This window comes from Hypanus sabinus, chromosome 22 (genome assembly GCF_030144855.1).
Source record: "Hypanus sabinus isolate sHypSab1 chromosome 22, sHypSab1.hap1, whole genome shotgun sequence".
In the NCBI taxonomy this organism is placed as follows: Eukaryota; Metazoa; Chordata; class Chondrichthyes; order Myliobatiformes; family Dasyatidae; genus Hypanus; species Hypanus sabinus.
In genome coordinates, this window is record NC_082727.1 from 33,027,118 (window position 1) to 33,044,303 (window position 17,186).

The 17,186-nt window shown below is 38.9% G+C and overlaps 1 protein-coding gene across 1 annotated transcript in view; it reads left to right on the plus strand.

Moving 5' to 3' along the window:
* Window positions 1-17,186, plus strand: part of pcdh15b (protocadherin-related 15b) — an 831,732-nt gene that overhangs the window by 706,098 nt on the left and 108,448 nt on the right. Inside the window, exon 27 of the mRNA XM_059948101.1 lies at window positions 10,947-11,074. Coding sequence (XP_059804084.1) covers window positions 10,947-11,074 — 128 coding nt within the window. The remainder of the gene's footprint in view (window positions 1-10,946; window positions 11,075-17,186) is intronic.

Sequence of the window (17,186 nt, forward strand, 5' to 3'; positions counted from 1 at the left end):
AAACTTAAAATAGAAAATTAAAATAAAGTAACACCAGGTCTGAAAGGCCGCTGCTGCTGTGCCGCGGCACCTCAAAGTTAACGAAAGCCTCTAATATTTCCCTGAGCAGAGAATTCCACAGTTTCACTACTCTCTGGGAAAAGCAATTTCCCTTCATCTTCGTCCTAAGTCCCCCAAATCTTGAGCCTATGTTCCCTAGTTCTAGTCTCACCCCTGGAAACAACTTCCCTGCCTCTACCTTATTTATCCCTTTCTTTCAATTCACAAGTTACGTCTTATGCATAAAGTGTATTTTAACTTACTCGTGAAATGTGGGTATCCCCAACAAATCCAGCATTCCTTGACCAACCCTAGTTCTGCCTGAGGGTTTCCTTTTTGACCTGTTGCAGTGGCTCTGGTAAAGGTCTGCTCTCGTTGTTAATGGTAATGAGTGCCAATGTTTAGACCCAGTGAAGCAAAAGGCATAAAAAATATAGCTCCAGCACAAGATGATTGGTGACTTGCTAGGGAACCAACAATGTGGTGATGCTCCTGTTGCTCCCAGCCCTGGTGACACAGGTCATGCATTTACGAGGTGTAGTTGGAGTAGCCCTGAGGAGTAGCAGGAGAGCAGTTTGCACACTGTCGTCTACAGTGGGAATGGGGCTCAAAAAATAGCTTTAGCGATTCTTAGCTTCAGTCTTGCAACGTTCTTATTAACGCTGCAGTCTACCATCTCTGCAGGACTTGCAGAACAAAGAAGTGAATAAGAAAAGTCATTGTGGACACTACTCGCCCTGCAAGCTGCCTGTTCCAAAAGCTTCCTTCTGGAAAGTGCTATCAACACCATCTTAAAATATCTTCCCCTTGCCAGTTATTCTGATTAAACCATTCTAGTTAACCCATCACTGCACTGTGCTGTATATACACTTTAAACCACTTTTTATGCTGCTTACATTGTAAATACATGCTGGTATTTAAGTATTTATGCACATTTATTCCATATATGTCCTTTGACCCTCTGACTTTATTTTGGTGTAATTCTTTATTCTTTATGATTGTTGTATGTTGTTATTTTTGTTGCATTTTGTGCCAACACACCACAATAAATTCCTAGCACATATAAATGTATATGGCAAATAACGTTGATCCTTGATCCTTCTTAAATATTAGTATTGGTATATTATTGTCACATGTATCAAGATATGGTGCAAAGCTTCTGTTTTCCATCCTGTCAGGTAGATCATGCAATAACAGTTGCTGTACATCAAGATAGTAAAAAGAAAACAGAATATAGTGATATAGTTACAGAGCATGTGCAGGGCAAGTAGACAGACAGATAAAGCATAAAATCTACATTGGGTAGATTGGGAGATCAAGAGTTCATCCTTCAGTGTATGACAGGTCTCTTCCAAAGTCTGAAACCATGGGGTAGAAGCTGTGCTTGAGCATAATACTTCAAGCTCTCAGTCGTGTATTTTTTTCCTTTTTTTTGTAATTTATTTTTTTATTGAAGTTCATCATCAATCAAACATTTCCATAAGATGTATTTCAGACATTGTACATATATATCACAAATCTCCACAAAGTATTTATCTGAGGTATACACTTATAGAAAAGAGTGGAAAGAAAAATCAAGCAAAAGGAAAGAACTATGTACAAGTAGGGAGTGATCTTTTTTTTACAACAGATTAATTGAGTTGTGAGAATAAAATCAGGCCTATGAGGTATTATGTAGTTAAATCATCTTTCCCAGTATGAAGCAAATTGTTCCAGCTTATGATTAACAGAAGCTCTTATCTTCTCCATTTTGTAAATGTCCATTGTAATTTCCATCCATGTATTTAAAGTTGGGCTCTCCTGTGATAACCATTTCCTAGTAAGAGTCTTTTTACCAGCCACCAACAGTATATTCATTAAATATTTATCTCTTTTCAACCATTCTTGAGGTATATATCCAAAATATATGGTCTTACTCTCTAAGGGCATTTCACATTTAAAGATGTCTTGTAGGGAATTGTGTATCCCCCTCCAATAGTTTTTGATAACAGGGCAGTCCCAAAAAATATGATAATGATTTGCATTTTGATTTCCACAATTTCTCCAGCAAACAGGGAGGTTACTATCATAATGGGATTTCTGAGAGGGTGTAATAAAATATCTTATCAGTTTTTCCATCCAAACTCCCTCCATTTCTGTGAACTGGTACACATCCATTGATACCTCCATATTGTTGTCCATTCTTCCTCAGATATAATTATCCCTCCTTCCTTCTCCCATTTTGTTTTGAAGTATGAAGTCGAATGTATGTTAAGATTTGACAACCCCTTATATATGCTTGAAATGATTCTACTACCATTATCTGAAATATATCCTTTTCTGAAGAGCTCTATCAAGCATGTACTTGCCTTGGTCACATTTTTAAGCGTCTTATTAACATATTGTCGCATCTGTAAATACTGATAAAAATCTTGTTTTTCTAATAAGTGTTTCTCTTTAAGCATTTCAAAACTGAACTGTGTTCCTTCTTTCATTATGTTGCAAAGAACTGTTATTCGTTTAGCTGTCCAGTCCTTAAATCTAGCATCCAATTTATTTGGTGTAAAATCCGAGTCATGTGCACACCATTTAAGAATTGCAATATCTCCCTCTAGGTTATATTCTTTTATAGTGGTTTTCCATATTTTAAGAGTCTATTTCACCCATGGGTTATCAATAGTATTTATGTACCTTTGCAGGTTGTTATCAACCAAAATTGCTTGTATGGGGATGGGAAGTACAGGCTCCTCAATGTTTTTCCATTGAGCGTCATATGATGGGTTGCACCAACTTATCACAGCTCTCAACTGTGCTGCAAAATAATAATCTCTAAGAGAAGGTAGGCCCCATCCCCCCTTTTCCTTTGCTAATTGCAAAGTTTTGAGATGAACTCTAGGCCTTTCACCCTGCCAAATATACCTCAATAGCATCTTGTTCCATTCATTGAATTAATTTTGATGAATCTCTATTGGTAGGGTCTGAAAGAGATATAACAGTCTGGGCAGTATATTCATTTTAATAGACTCAATCTTTGAACTGAGACTGAAAAAAGGAATCAGGCTCCATCTTGCCACATCTTCCTTGATTTATTTTTTATATATGAAGGCTGATAATTACATTCTGATAATTTTGCCAAATCTTTTGGCATAATGATGCCCAAATATTTGAAAGACTCTGTGTGCCATGCCCAGGGGTATCGACTTTCAATTTCTCTTGGTGGGTTATAGTAATATGAAAGTAATTGGGTTTTATCTATGTTGATCTTGTATCCTGATAATTGACCATATTGTTCAAAGGATTGCATCAATTTCAGTAAAGAGTGTTGGTTGTCCTAGATAGATCAAAATGTCATCCTCATAACAAGCCAATTTATGCTCTGTCCCTTTCGTAGTAATTCCCCTGATATCCTCATTTTGTCTGATGTATTGAGCTGATGGTTTCAGATATAACGGGAAGAGTAGTGGTGACCATGCACAACTCTGTCTCGTGACCCTTTCTAGGGTAAGACTATTTGATAAATATCCATTGATTTTAATCCTAGTAGTAGGATTGTCATATAGTGTCTGTATAGTTTTAATAATTGTGTCTTGGAAACCAAATCTATGTAAAACTCTGTAAAGAAAATTCCAATTAACTGAATCAAATGCTTTTTCAGTGTTCACGCTTATCACTATTACTTTGATTTTATTTTTTTTGTATATGATCCATAATATGAAGTGTCCTTCATATATTGTCTTGTGTGTGGCGTTGTCGTATAAAACCTGTCCGATTGTTACTTATCAGTTTGGGTAGAATCTCCTCTAATAGTTTGGCCATGATGGAGGTAAATAACCTATAATCTACATTAAGAATGGATATTGGTCTAAATGACCCGCATTCCATTTTATCCTTGTCTTCTTTCGGTATAGCTGAGATTATCGCTTCCTTCCAACTGGATGGCATTTGTGCCTTTTTTAGAGCCCAGTTCAGTGTGGAGAATAAAACAGGAATTAACTCACTTTTAAATTCTTTGTACCACTCTGCCATATACCCATCTGATCCTGGTGACTTGCTTAATTTAAGCCTACTAATTGCAGCTTTTTAATTCAACTTCAGTTATGTCAGCAGTCATCATTCTATTTTGTTCTTCGCTTAATGTGGGTAACTCTAGAGAATTCAGGAAGGTGTCAATTTGGGTTATGCTTCCCCCTGGAACTTTGGAATATAGTGTTTTGTAAAACACTTCAAAAGCTTCTTGAATTTCACCTAGCTTATTTTTTATCATTTTCATTCTTGGGTCCCTAATTCTATGAATTATATTTTCTGCTATCTCTTTTTTCAGTTTCCATGCCAGTATTTTCATAGATTTTGATCCACTTTCATAATGTCTCTGTTTCAGAAACATTAAATTTTTCTTGATTTCTTGCATAGCCAAATTATTTATTTCATTCCTAATTTTTTTAATTTCCCCTAATGTATCCTGTGCCAAATTCAATTTGTGTTTTTCTCTAGTTCCTTCTGCCTATTTTGTAATTCCTCTAATGTTTTATTCCTTATTTTTTTCTTATATGAAGATATCGCTTATAATTTTCCCTCTTAAGACAGCCTTCAGAGTATCCCATAAAATGGGAGATGAAACCTCTCCATTATCATTAAATTCGAAGTAGAGACCAATTTCCTTTTTAAATTGTTCCTTAAAGTACGGATCATTGAGTAGACTTGAATTTAGTTTCCAAATAGTATTCTTTGGTTGTAGGTCAAAATCAACAGATAAGTACATAGGTGCATGGTCACTGACATCTATTGTCCCAATTCCACAGGTGTTTATTTTGTCTTTGTCTTTTCCAAATGTTATGAAATAATCTATTCTTGTATAGACAATGGGGAGCAGAATAATGAGTGTAATCCCTTCTGTCAGGGAAAAGGTCCCTCCTTATATCAATTAAACCAACATCGTCAAAATGTGTATTAACTTTCTTATGTGAAGATTTTGTTTCATAGGTTTTTCTATTGGAAGAGTCTAAGTTTGGTTATAATTGTAAATTTAAGTCTCCCCCACATATCAGGAGACCTTTTGTTTCGGTTACCATAATATCAGTAATTTTCTGAAAGAAACCAATATCACTTCCTGGGGGTGCATTTATATTCAATAGAGTAACTGAATTGCCATCTATATTCCCTCTTACCGGAATATATCTGCCCTCTTTATCTCCCATTTCAAATACTTTTTCAAAATTTACCTTACTTGGGATAAGAATAGCAACTCCTCTCCTGTGTCCTGATTTATATGAGGAGAAAAATAAATTAGTGAAGCACATTCTCTTTAGTTTTTTATGCTCATTATCACTTCAATGAGTTTCCTGTAAATATACTACATGGCCTTGTTCTTTTTTTCATTTTGGATAAAATTATCTTACGTTTGATTGGATTTAATAGCCCATTGACATTAAGAGAAATGAATTTTACCTTGTCCTTAGCTATCTGTATTTATCTGTCAATGTATCATTGAAATTAGAACAAAACTTAATCGATCTACTCCCTGAACAATTAAGAACCAAGAAACACAAATAATAACAAAAATGGCAACGTACGTGTGATTCCAAGGCTGAGGTCTCTAGTAGATGACCCTACGTTGAGCTAGAGGAAATGTCTAGCAGTGGGAGATAACCACTCCTACTTGTGAGTTGAGGGCCCCCATTGCAATATTCATAAAAGTCAGTGAACAAATCCATTACAGAGAAAATATTTCCTTGTTTACTCCTTTATATATATACACACACACACTATATATACACACACACATTACATACATACACATATATGCACACATATATATAATCTCATTTTGGTGGGGAGAAAGGAGTAGGTGAGCGAATAAAGAATAGCAACTAAGTAATATAAAATCCACATTATAATAAGTATTTTTTGAGATAGCTATACCACCGTGTACTTTTGCTTCTGTTTAGCTTCTCAGCATTTTTAAAGTTAGCCAAACCTTATGGCTCTTCTGAAGGGGGTGAGGACTGTCTTTGGAAAACTCCCGGTCTCTTCCTGATATACTTCTCTCAGCCTCCTCCCGTCTCCTGCTTTCTCGACTCTCGCACAATTTCCCAAGCAGAGCGGGATAATTCCTCAGCCAGGCTTTCCCTTGTTTTGGTCATGCTGATGGGCAACCCTCTGGCCTTCATGTCTGTAGTCACCTCTTCCACTGTCTGGTACAACCGCATCCCGTTATCATAAAACACTCGAAGTTTAGCAGCGTATGGAGTTTGAAATCTGATTTTTTTTGCTTTAGTACTGGCTTTACTTCAGAATATTCTTTGTGTTTCTGGAGGACCGCGGGGGGGGGGGGGGTAATCTTGGTCAAATTATATTAATTTATCCTCTAAAAGCACTCTCTTCTTACCCCAGGCCCTTCGTAGAATCTCCGCCTTGGTGCTGTACCAAAGGAATTTTATTATTATTGAGCATGGCTTTCTATCTTGGGTAGGTTTCAGGATGAGCACGCAGTGGGCTCTTTTGACTTCCAGCTCCATTGCTGGGGAAGCTCCAGCGCATCCCACAGTAACTTTCTGACAAACTCCGTCATAGACAAGCCCTCTGCTCCTTCGGGAACGTTGTAGATTCTGATATTTTTCCGCCGTGATCTTCCCTCCAGATCAAGCAGTTTACTTTCTTGGTGATTTAATATTTTTATTGTCTTACTCAGTATCCGTTCCATGTTTTGAACGCGATCTTCCACCTTCTCAATTCGAGTCTCTGCCACCGCTATTTTTTGATTGACGCTGGCGGGCTCTGCCTTAATATCACAGAGCTGCTGCTTTATATATTTCTGGAACTCCATTATTTCCTTCAGGATTTTGAAGATATTCGCTGCTTCACCTGAACGAGGCCCAGCGTCTGCCTGATGAGCACATGGTCCGGGAGGAGAGCCACTCGCTGCACTCCTCTCGGACGTAGGCTCCGCAGTGTTGCTTTTTTTATTTCCATTCCTGTTCCCCATGATTACCCCTTTTTTCAGTTCAAATATTTTTTGAAAAATATTATATTTGATGGGTTTTCGGGGCTTAATACGCATTTTTCCAGAGGAGCTAGTGACTTAAGCTGCCATTCTGGATGATGACGTCACCGGAAACGATATTTTTTTCTCAATGTGAGAGAAGAGTAAAGGAGAATAAGCAAGTGCAAAGGGTCCTAGTAACTACTAAGAAAAAAATCTGTTAATCATTTAAACACCTTTTTCATTTCTATTTCTTTGCAAGTCTTCATTTTGAAAGGATATCCATTAGCATTGCTTGTTTAAAGCGCTGTAATTAGTGCCATGTTCTAATTTGAGTAGTGGAGTTAAATAACAGTTTGATGTTGGAAATTGAATGTGGGCTCGTTTATAATGTCTCTCTGTCAATTAAATGCTAAAAGTCATTTATTTCCTAGAATTTTGTAACATAATTCTGTATTAACTAAAGGGTCCTGCTCTAAACACCCCTGCAATTTGTGGTGTTGGAACTATTTTTTACAGTGTGGGTACTGAAAGCCCTTTGATAAATTGTTCACAATGTATGAAGGAAGCCATGCATTCAGTAATTCTAGAAACATTAAGAATTTAATAAACAAAATCAACACATGTAATTAAGATATTTTTAATGGCAATGCATTGATTTTAATCTGTTTGCTGTTAAAAAGCAGAATATTATTATATCATTAAATAAATTGACATAAAAAGTCTTATTTGCAAGATATCTCCCTTGAATGTTGAGCAGTATTCTCAATCCACTCTGTTCTGGCACTCTGGACAAGACATTCTCCTCAGCCAACCTCTCCAGCTCCGTTCTCAATCACAGATTCAGCAGTCCCTTCCTGAAGCCTGGACTGCAGCAAGTGAGACCCACTCAGAATTACTATTCCCCATTTAGGACTTTGGGGAAGGGGAGTCCCTCCAGCATTTTGTATGTGTTCTTCTGGATTTTCAGCACCTGAAGAATCTCTTGTGTTCAGGCTTCATTCTGCTTGATGTTGAGTTTTAAGTACAGTTAAAAATAAGCAACCCTGACTTTCCTGCCAGGATACAGCTGCCAGTCTCCTTCATCTGTTCCAGCCATTTAGTTTCCAGCTCACCCATTACTGATAAATAATGGGGATTTTTTTTGTTGCTGCTCTATGGTACAGTGCTGGAGATTCTGGCATATTGGGCCAAGGTAAGGCTGCTTATTCTTCACATCCTTATCCAACTCTTGCTTACTTTGTGAGCCTTATGATCTACAGAACCTGACCTCCCTGACTCCTACTAACCTACAGAACATTTCTCCTTGGACACTGCCAGATTGGTAGCCACTATTGTTGCTACAAGGAGTTTTGGCTGACCCTTGACCCAAGGACAACATGGCCTCATGAAGCCACTGCTATCAGGTTGGTTTGATGTGTAGATCAGTGGCTTCACCAATGAATTGTGGATGAAGCGAATAAGGTCCAGATCATGAAATTTGGATTGAGTTTGCTTTGGTTAAGTTCTCAAAGAGCCAACCACTCACCTATCTTTTTCTTTGACGGAGGTTCCCAACTTGGGATGACCTTGTTTATGCCTTGGACTCAACTGGGGTTTATGGTAGGGATCCATGGCATAAAAAAGTTTAGGGAAATTCTGCTCTCGGTGAAGATCTGTAATTTGCTGCCTGGCCACCCAGCTACTTTCAGGATCCTAGTGATTCTGATACAGGCAGGTTTTCCAAAGTTCGATACGTCTTGCAGTAATTCCATATACAGCACACACCACATCTCCTGTGTCCACAAGCACATCTGCTTCCAGGCAGCCACAAAGCAAGACTGTGAATAGGGTCATAATAACCAAGTCTAACTAATAATAGTCTAACTGGAATAAATTCCCAGGGGTAGTAGTGTAAATAGATATGATAGCAACATTGAAGAGGCCTTTAGATAGTCACATGAAGAGGCAGGTCATGCAGGGATATAGATGTTGTGCAGAGAGTTGGAGTTAGTTTAAATTGGCACCATAGTCAGTATGGACATCCTGTTTACGTGCTGTACTTTCCCAATTTCTTTTACCCTATATTAACCTATTATGAGCCCAGTTGTTCCCTATCAATGAGAACGGGGTGATTTGCCATAAACTGGCAACATTTCATTGCCTGATAAACTACCAAGGTAATACCATCTTCATAACTTCCACCAGCTATAACATAATCCCATCATCAGCCACACCTTCCCCTCTCTACCCCTCTCTGCCTTCTGCAGGGACCACTCCCTGCACAATTCCATAGTCCACTCATCCCTCCCTTACCTCTGCTATTTCCCCCTGTCCTCACAGTAGATGTAACACTTGTCCTTACATCTTCCCCCTCACCATCATACAGAGACCTGAACAATCCCTCTAGGTAAGGCAAAGGTTCAACCTTGTCCACTGCATTTGGTGCTCCCGGTGTGGCCTCCTGTACTTCAGCGAAACCAAAGTGCAGGCTCAGTGACTGTTTCGCAGAACACCTACATTCAGTCTGTAATGGCCTACCTGAGCTCCCAGTTACAGGCCATTCCCCCATTGGCAGTCCATCCCTGGCCAGGAGGAAGCCCAGTGCAAACTGGAGGATTAACACCTTATATTCTGCCTGGGTAGTATAAAACCCAATGGCATGAGTATTCAGTTATCCATTTTTAGGTCAACCACTCCACTCTGCATTTTTTCTCTTCTTCACCCTCCTTTTACCTCCCCACTCCTTATCCTCTGGACCTCCTATTTTTTTGTCTCCCTTCACATCCTCCCCAGATCCCCCTTCTCCCAACTCTGCCTCTTCCCCTTCCTGGCTCCATCCACTTATTTCACGCAAAATTTTCCCTCCACTCACAATCTGCTACCTTCTCCACTAATGGCTCCCATTTTCACCTCCCTTACTGATCCAGATCCAGTTCTGGTAGCTTTATGAATTTTGTGTTTATTTCCCTCCAACAGCTGTCTCCCATCTTCACATGTTCCTCTCTCTGCCTTACTCCATTGATTTTTCCCTATTTCCTCACTCTCTTTGTCTGCATCCATCTATCATCCACCTGCTACAGTCTACCAACTCCAACCCTGCTCACTTCACCCACCTAACAGATGTCCCGAAGAAGGTTCCAGCCCAAAACATCCTCTTAATTCCTCTCCTTAGATGCTGCCTGACCTGCTCAGTTTCTCCAGTATTTTGTGTGTGTTCCACTACCTGGCTCTATCTGCCTGTCATCCACGCTCAGTCCACAACTTAGCTTGTTTCCTTTCTTGTCATTTGTCTCTACGCTGGCCATCTGATGCAGGGATTTGATCCAAAATATCAACAATTTCTTACCTCCTTCTAATCTGCTTGACCTAATGAATTCCTCCAGCAGATTGTTTGTTACTCCAAATTCCAGTACTTGCTGTCTCTTGTGTTACCTTTATGCTGATTTTACACAGTTTGCTTGGTCAGATTTTGGTCAGATTGACAAGGAGGTTGATATGCAGAATGCCAAAGAAGTGGCATAGTTGATTAAAAAAAAGAACAGAAATTTAAATGCAATTTTGCATGTCACATTTAAAATAATTAGCACTGAAATAACTAAAAAATTCAAGAAATTAATCATTGGCCACCAAGGTGTGTGATCAGGTCAAAAGAACAAAACTGAGTTTGTATCTTCAGAAATAAGCTCTAAAAATGATCCTCAATTTCATGCATGTGGAGTCCAGTACTTTTGAACTTAGCTTTCAAAATGATCTGCTATGTTTGTTTATGTTTTCTGATTTATCTTGAAGTATTAGTGTCATGTACATATTGAAAGTGAATGTATTGAAATGTGCTGTACAGTGAATGAATACAGTGATGTGCCCTGATTGAATTGCAGCATATCTGTTGAAAAAAAATGTATTTTGGAGGGGAAATGAATCAAGAAGCTTTAAACAGAAATCAGCAATTTCAGAATTTCTGTTCCAGCAAACACAGCAAAGGTTTTCATTGAGGTACAAGATGAAAATGATCATCCGCCTGTTTTCACCAAATCTCTCTATTTGGGTGGGGTGACTGAAGATGCCAAGACATTCACCACCGTGCTGCGAGTTCAGGTGAGTGAGATAACTTATTTTCCTCCGCAGCAATTCTGTAATGATCTTTTCTGTAACTTTTATTAAAAGTACGTTTCTTGGTTTCTATGAAAAGCAAATAGAATTTCTGACTTGTGTCTGATTTGATCCAAATTTTAGGCTTACTGAATTGCTACCTGATCCAGATAAACCAGTATTCACACAAAATCTTCCTCAAATGCTAATCCCTACAAAAAGCTGCAAGTTGTTACTTCTATGATAAACTTTGTTAGTAGTTCTTCCAATGCACAGTTAACTGTGTTTGATTCTGCACAGTTGTCCAGCTGTTCTTGTCAATATATCCAAACAAAATGGTGCAAAAGATTTTTTTTCATGCATGTATACTATTGCAGGTTACTACCAATATGAATTTAAGAGGAGTTGACGATGTTTGTTATCAAAATGATCCAAATCAAAGCATAAAGTAAAAAAAAGGTTTACTCACCTGCTACTGCCCTAGGATTCATTGAAAATAGTGTGTTTATGAAGATTTTTGCAGGCTGTTTATCAATTTTCAAGCAACTATTTTAAACTACCATCATCATAAAATCAACTTTTAGGCTTTTAATCTATTTTTGTCTTTTCCAACAATCCAAATGTAATATTCAGTTATGGACAGTTAACTTCTTCGACTTCATGAACAGTTCCTCAGAATCAAAGATTACTTGCTTCAATTCTGGTTTGGGGTATTCGGATGACGAGGTCAAAACCACAGACTCTTCCACAAGTGGGGCAAGAGGTACCTGTCAAATGGCAGGCTGTGTAGTTTGTGAGGTGGTGCTCACCGTCTGATGTAGTTGCGAGGTGTCCATGTGTTCACAGTGCATGAGCTCAACATGCAAAGTCAACTTTATTCTCATGTGCAAAAGTAAAAGTATGAACGGTACAATGGAAAAATTACTTGCTGCATTATCACATGCATATAGCACCCAGACACACAACAATCACAAGAAAAATGTTAATTATGCATAAATTATAGATCATTTTTACAAGAAAGAACACAAGTAGAACAAACAAAAAAGGATCCATCGTAGTGCAAGGTGACCAAAGTAGTCATTTTGTTTTTTCTATACTGACATCTTTGATGATAGAACTGCAAAGAGCAGGATATTCTGGTGGCCAACCGTACTAATTCCAAACCCCATTCCCATCTGGATATGTCAGCCCATGGCCTCCTCTACTGCCATGATGAGGCCTCTGTCAGGTTGGAAGAGAAACATTTAATATTCTGTCTGGGTAGCCTCCAACTTGATGGCACGAACATTGATTTTTAACTTCCCCTACCTCTTCCCATTTCCTCATCTGTCTATCACCTCCTCCTGGTGCCTTCTCCTTCCCTTTCCCCCATAGTCCACTCTCCTCTCCTAACAGATTCCTTCTTCTTCAACCCTTTTACCTTTTCCACCTATCATATCCCCTCCCCCACCTTTCTGGTTTCTTCCCCTTCCTTTCCAGTCCTGAAGAAGGATTTCAGACTGAAACATCGATTGTTTATTCCTTTCCATTGATGTTGTCTAACTTGCTGAGCTCCTCAAGCAATTTTTGTTGCTCTGGATTTCCAGCATTTGCAGGATATCTTTTTTTAATGATAACTGTTGCCTTGAGGCAATACCTACCATTAGTGTGAGGGAATGAGCTTGTAATTTATTGGGCTGAGTCAACTACTCTCTCAATACTATCCCTGGAGTCAATAGAGATGCAAACTTTATGGCAGCAGTAGCAGTAGTTGCTATCTTTGCTATCATAACTGAAGTAATTAAGAATGCGAGAGACAAACCCACAGATCAATACAAACAAATTCTGCTATTCCAATCTTTTGGAAAAGAAAAGACTAAAATCTTTTGGCTTATAACTAATAGGTAACCCACTGGCTTTCTGCAACTAATTTACATCATTATTGAAAGAGCAAATGACTTCAAAGTCAATATTAGTATCTACAAAAAAGAAATTAATGTCCTTTGTGGATTAGTTACTTGCCATTTTGGGTACTCAGGTATATATTTAATTAGTAGATGTCGATTCAAACCAAACCTAAGCATTGGTTAATCTTTGGAATTCTGACCCAAAATAGCTGGGGTGGCTCAATTCAGATTATTGGTAAACTGTTAGAATCTATAATGAATGCCTTATGAAGAATAATAGGGTTGAGCAGCATCAGCATGGATTTAGGGAAGCGTCTTAGACTAATCTGCTATACAGTTCTCTTCCAGTTAGCAAAATTAATGAATGTTTACAAAAACAAATGATTTTATTTAGATGAATTTATCACCTAACCAAGGTTTTATTTGCTACAAGAAAAGGTATGGAAACTCATTTGGTGACTGTAGTATAAGCCCAGCTCTATGACACCAGTAACATTTAACAGCCTTTTTGAACAGGTTAGTGGAAAGGATTCAGTTAAATAAACAAGGTACCTACACTGGAAAAGCAACACTTGAGCATCCGTGTTCTTCCATCTGGAAAGAAATGATCCATTGGATCAATGAGTTGCAAGTTTCAGCTTGTACGTTTCAGCTGGTCTAAATCAATGTGGTTTGCTTTAGAGTTACTGCATCTCTAAAGGGAGGAGATTGGCTTCTGTCTTCCTTGTGCTTATCCACAGCAAATGTAATCTTCCACAAAAGTGAAGTTTCTTCTGTGCCTCTCACCCTGTGAACTTTTGCATCTTACAACAGAGATGAAGAGGAATTTCTTTAGCCAGAGAGTGGTGAATCTGTGGAACTCATTGCCGCAGGTGGCTATGGAAGCCAAGTCTATACGTATATTTAAGGCAGGAGATTGGGACTGAGAGGAAAAATGGATCAGCCATGATGAAATGGCAGAGCAGATCCAATAGGCCAAATGGCCTAATTCTGCTCCTATGTCTTATGGTCCTATAACAAAGAGCTGTCTGGGAACCCCCTTATTTGCTGAAGGAGATCCGTGGTTGGATTCTTGGAAGGCTTTCAGTAAGATTCCACGTAGCTCAACAAGATCATAGCACATAGAAATTGGGATAATAAACTGACATGGAATGGTTATCAGATAGAGTGCAAAGAGGATGAATAAGTGGGTTGCTCTCAGATGGACAGGCGCTGCCTACTGGGATATCACAGGGATCAGTGCATGGGCCCCACCTAATCACAACCTATATCAATTAAATAGCTGTACCAGATTAAGAGTATGGAAGAGGAATGTGAGTATGGATGTAAAGAAGCTTTTGGAGCATGTAGGTTAGAATATGATACAAATGTTTGGAAATGAAATATAATGTAGAAAAATGTGAGACCAACTACAATGGTGTAAATGACAGACAAACAGAATATTAAGAAATGAGAGATTGGGAAGTGCCAATGTTCAAAGGGACCGTGGTATACTTAATTAGTACAAGTCACTGAAAGTCAAGATGCAGGCATAATGGAAAAATAAGTGGTTTGATAGGCTTTATTACAAGAGGGTTTAAACATAGAACTAAGCAAGTCTTACTCAAGACCAAGGCCCTAAATGGTCATTCCAGATGAAGGAGCAATCTATTTGAACTTCTTCCAATCTAGTCTGCTTTATTTGTTCGCATCTTGGCCTCTTCTGCATTGGAGAAAGCAAAGCAAAGCAGATCAGGTAAATGCTTTGCAAAGCACCTGGACCCAATCCCAAGGAGTGCTTCTGCCTTATGGTCTTATTACCTGTTACATGGCACTTGAATTCTCAGTCACACTCCTATTCCGACCTGTCTTCCTGCAGCCTCTTCCACTGCCGTAGTGAGAGCCAACATAAACAAGAAGAACAACATCTTTTTTTTTGCCTGGAAACATTGGATTGTTCCGGAATGGACATTGAGTAATTTTTTAACTTTAATACTCCCTCATTGTTTGCCATTATCATGCTCTTGTTCATTTTCACCCCATTCCCATAAGATGTCTCGCTAATGTTCATTTATCTTGCTCCTTATCACTTAATTGGTCTTAACCTATCCCTGTATAGTCTTTTGATTTGTACCTCACTCCTCCTCCCACACCCAGATCTGCTTTAAAAACTGTAACCCTTTCATTTTTACATCAGTTCTAAGTATCTGTGGTAAGCTGTGTATACCTGTCTGGACACGCCCCTCTGCTGACTGCTCCTGTGGCTCCTCCCACAGACCCCTGTATAAAGGCGATTGGGGCACTACTCCTCCCTCAGTCTCTTTTGCTGCTAATTAGAGCCTATCATTCACTTCCTGTCTCCGAGAGTTATTGATGGTGCATCAGTATCCCTAACCCATAACACTAACTGGCTTCTCTTTCCACAAATGCTGAATGACTGGCTAAATTCTTCCAACTTTTCTGTTTTTCCTTCAGATTCCGGATCTGCAGTCTTAGTTGTTTTCACAGATTTTCTGAAGTGTGGAGGCTTGGCGAGACTACCCTTCGATTAGTGTCTATAAAGGGAATCATTTTGCCATAAAGGGAGTGAAACTTCACTGGACTGTTTCCATGATGGCAAGATTATCGTCCAATGAAAGACTCAGTAAACTAGACCTGCATTCTTGAGAGTTTAGAACAAGTGCAGACTTTAATGAAACTTAAACATTTTTCAAAGGCCTTGACCAGCTAGGTGCAGCTTGCCTAGGCTGAGGAGTCAAGAACCGGGGGTCACAGTCACAGGTCAAGGAGCACAGTTCCAGAAATAAGGGTAAGCAGTGTCAAGATGAGATGAAGAGTGGGTGGTGAACTTTGGAATTTTCTACATTAGAAAACCTGAATTATAGGGAAAGTTTGAATAATAGGTTAGAAATTTATTCCCTGGAGCAAAGGAGAATGAGGAGAGGTTTGATAGTGATATACAAAATTATGAAGAATATAGAAACAGTAAATGCAAGCAGGCTTTGTTTTTACTGAGGTTGGGTGAGACTAAAACTAGAGGTCATAGGTTAAGGGTGAAAGATGAAATGTTTAAACAGGGGAACTACTTCAATCAGGTGTGAGCGAGTGAAATGAACTGGCAGTGGAATTGGTGGATGTGGGTTTGTTTTCAACATTTAAGAGAATTTTGGAAGAAATAGATGGGTTGAAGTGCCTGTTTCTGTGCTGTACACCTCTATAACTCTAAAGGGCATGTGTAGAGAACAATTTATTCATAAACGTTAAGGGATATCGTGAGCAAATGATGCTAAGGTAGATAACTACTGATGATCTGAGTGGACTGTGGAGCAGGCTTGAAACTTTCTTCTGTTGCTTGGTTCATATAAAACAACTTTATGGACTCTCTAATACATGTATTAAGTATCCAGTTACGCTATTTAATCTTATGTCCAAAGTGAGCACAATAATTAATTCAAAGTTTTCAAACATAAGAATCATTGTACAGTATAGTGACTAAGGTACAGAGACTGCATGTACCTACCACATGATGGAAAATTAGGCTATGAGGATATACTATTTCTAAGGCAGATGAGGAAAATTGTTAGGTCATTTGCCTATTTGTATTTGGAAATCTTAGACATCGTTGAGCCATTGCCACAAGTGGGAGATGTCAGAGCTGATTCGGTCTCCATTCTTAGCCAGTGAGTTATTGTCCGGACGTTGAAGCAAAGACCTAATCACAGACCAAGTACTGTGCACACTGTGATATTTCCTGAGTAGCAAGTTCAGAGAGGCCACAAAGTCAGCATCAAAATTCAGGTGGAGATCAAAAGTTCCAGAAAAAACCAGAATCAGGAAAAAGGCCGAGTCAATATTCAGACAGGCAGAGTTCAGATACAAATACTGGAAAGGCTCAGGAAAACTCACTGGCACAATCTGGTACCAAACAGGTGAAAACACAGGACTGAAATACACTGAGCAATAAACAGAGAGGCAGATGATAGGTGGAGCACAATGAGACACAAGTGGCAGCAAGACTGGTAATAATGAGAAACAGGTAATACAGGAGCCAGAGTAGAGCAGGAGTGGGGACAGGAGAACATGAGGCAAGAAAACAAATGAGTACAAGGTAATAGAAAAGCACAGAATGACGGCTAGGGGGTAGCACACAAAAAGACAAAGTTCAACTTGAGGTACTGACAGTTATACTGGAACGGTTGCAACCAGGACCATTCCTCAATCTCAGCAATAACCGATCTCAGGCACATGGCAGC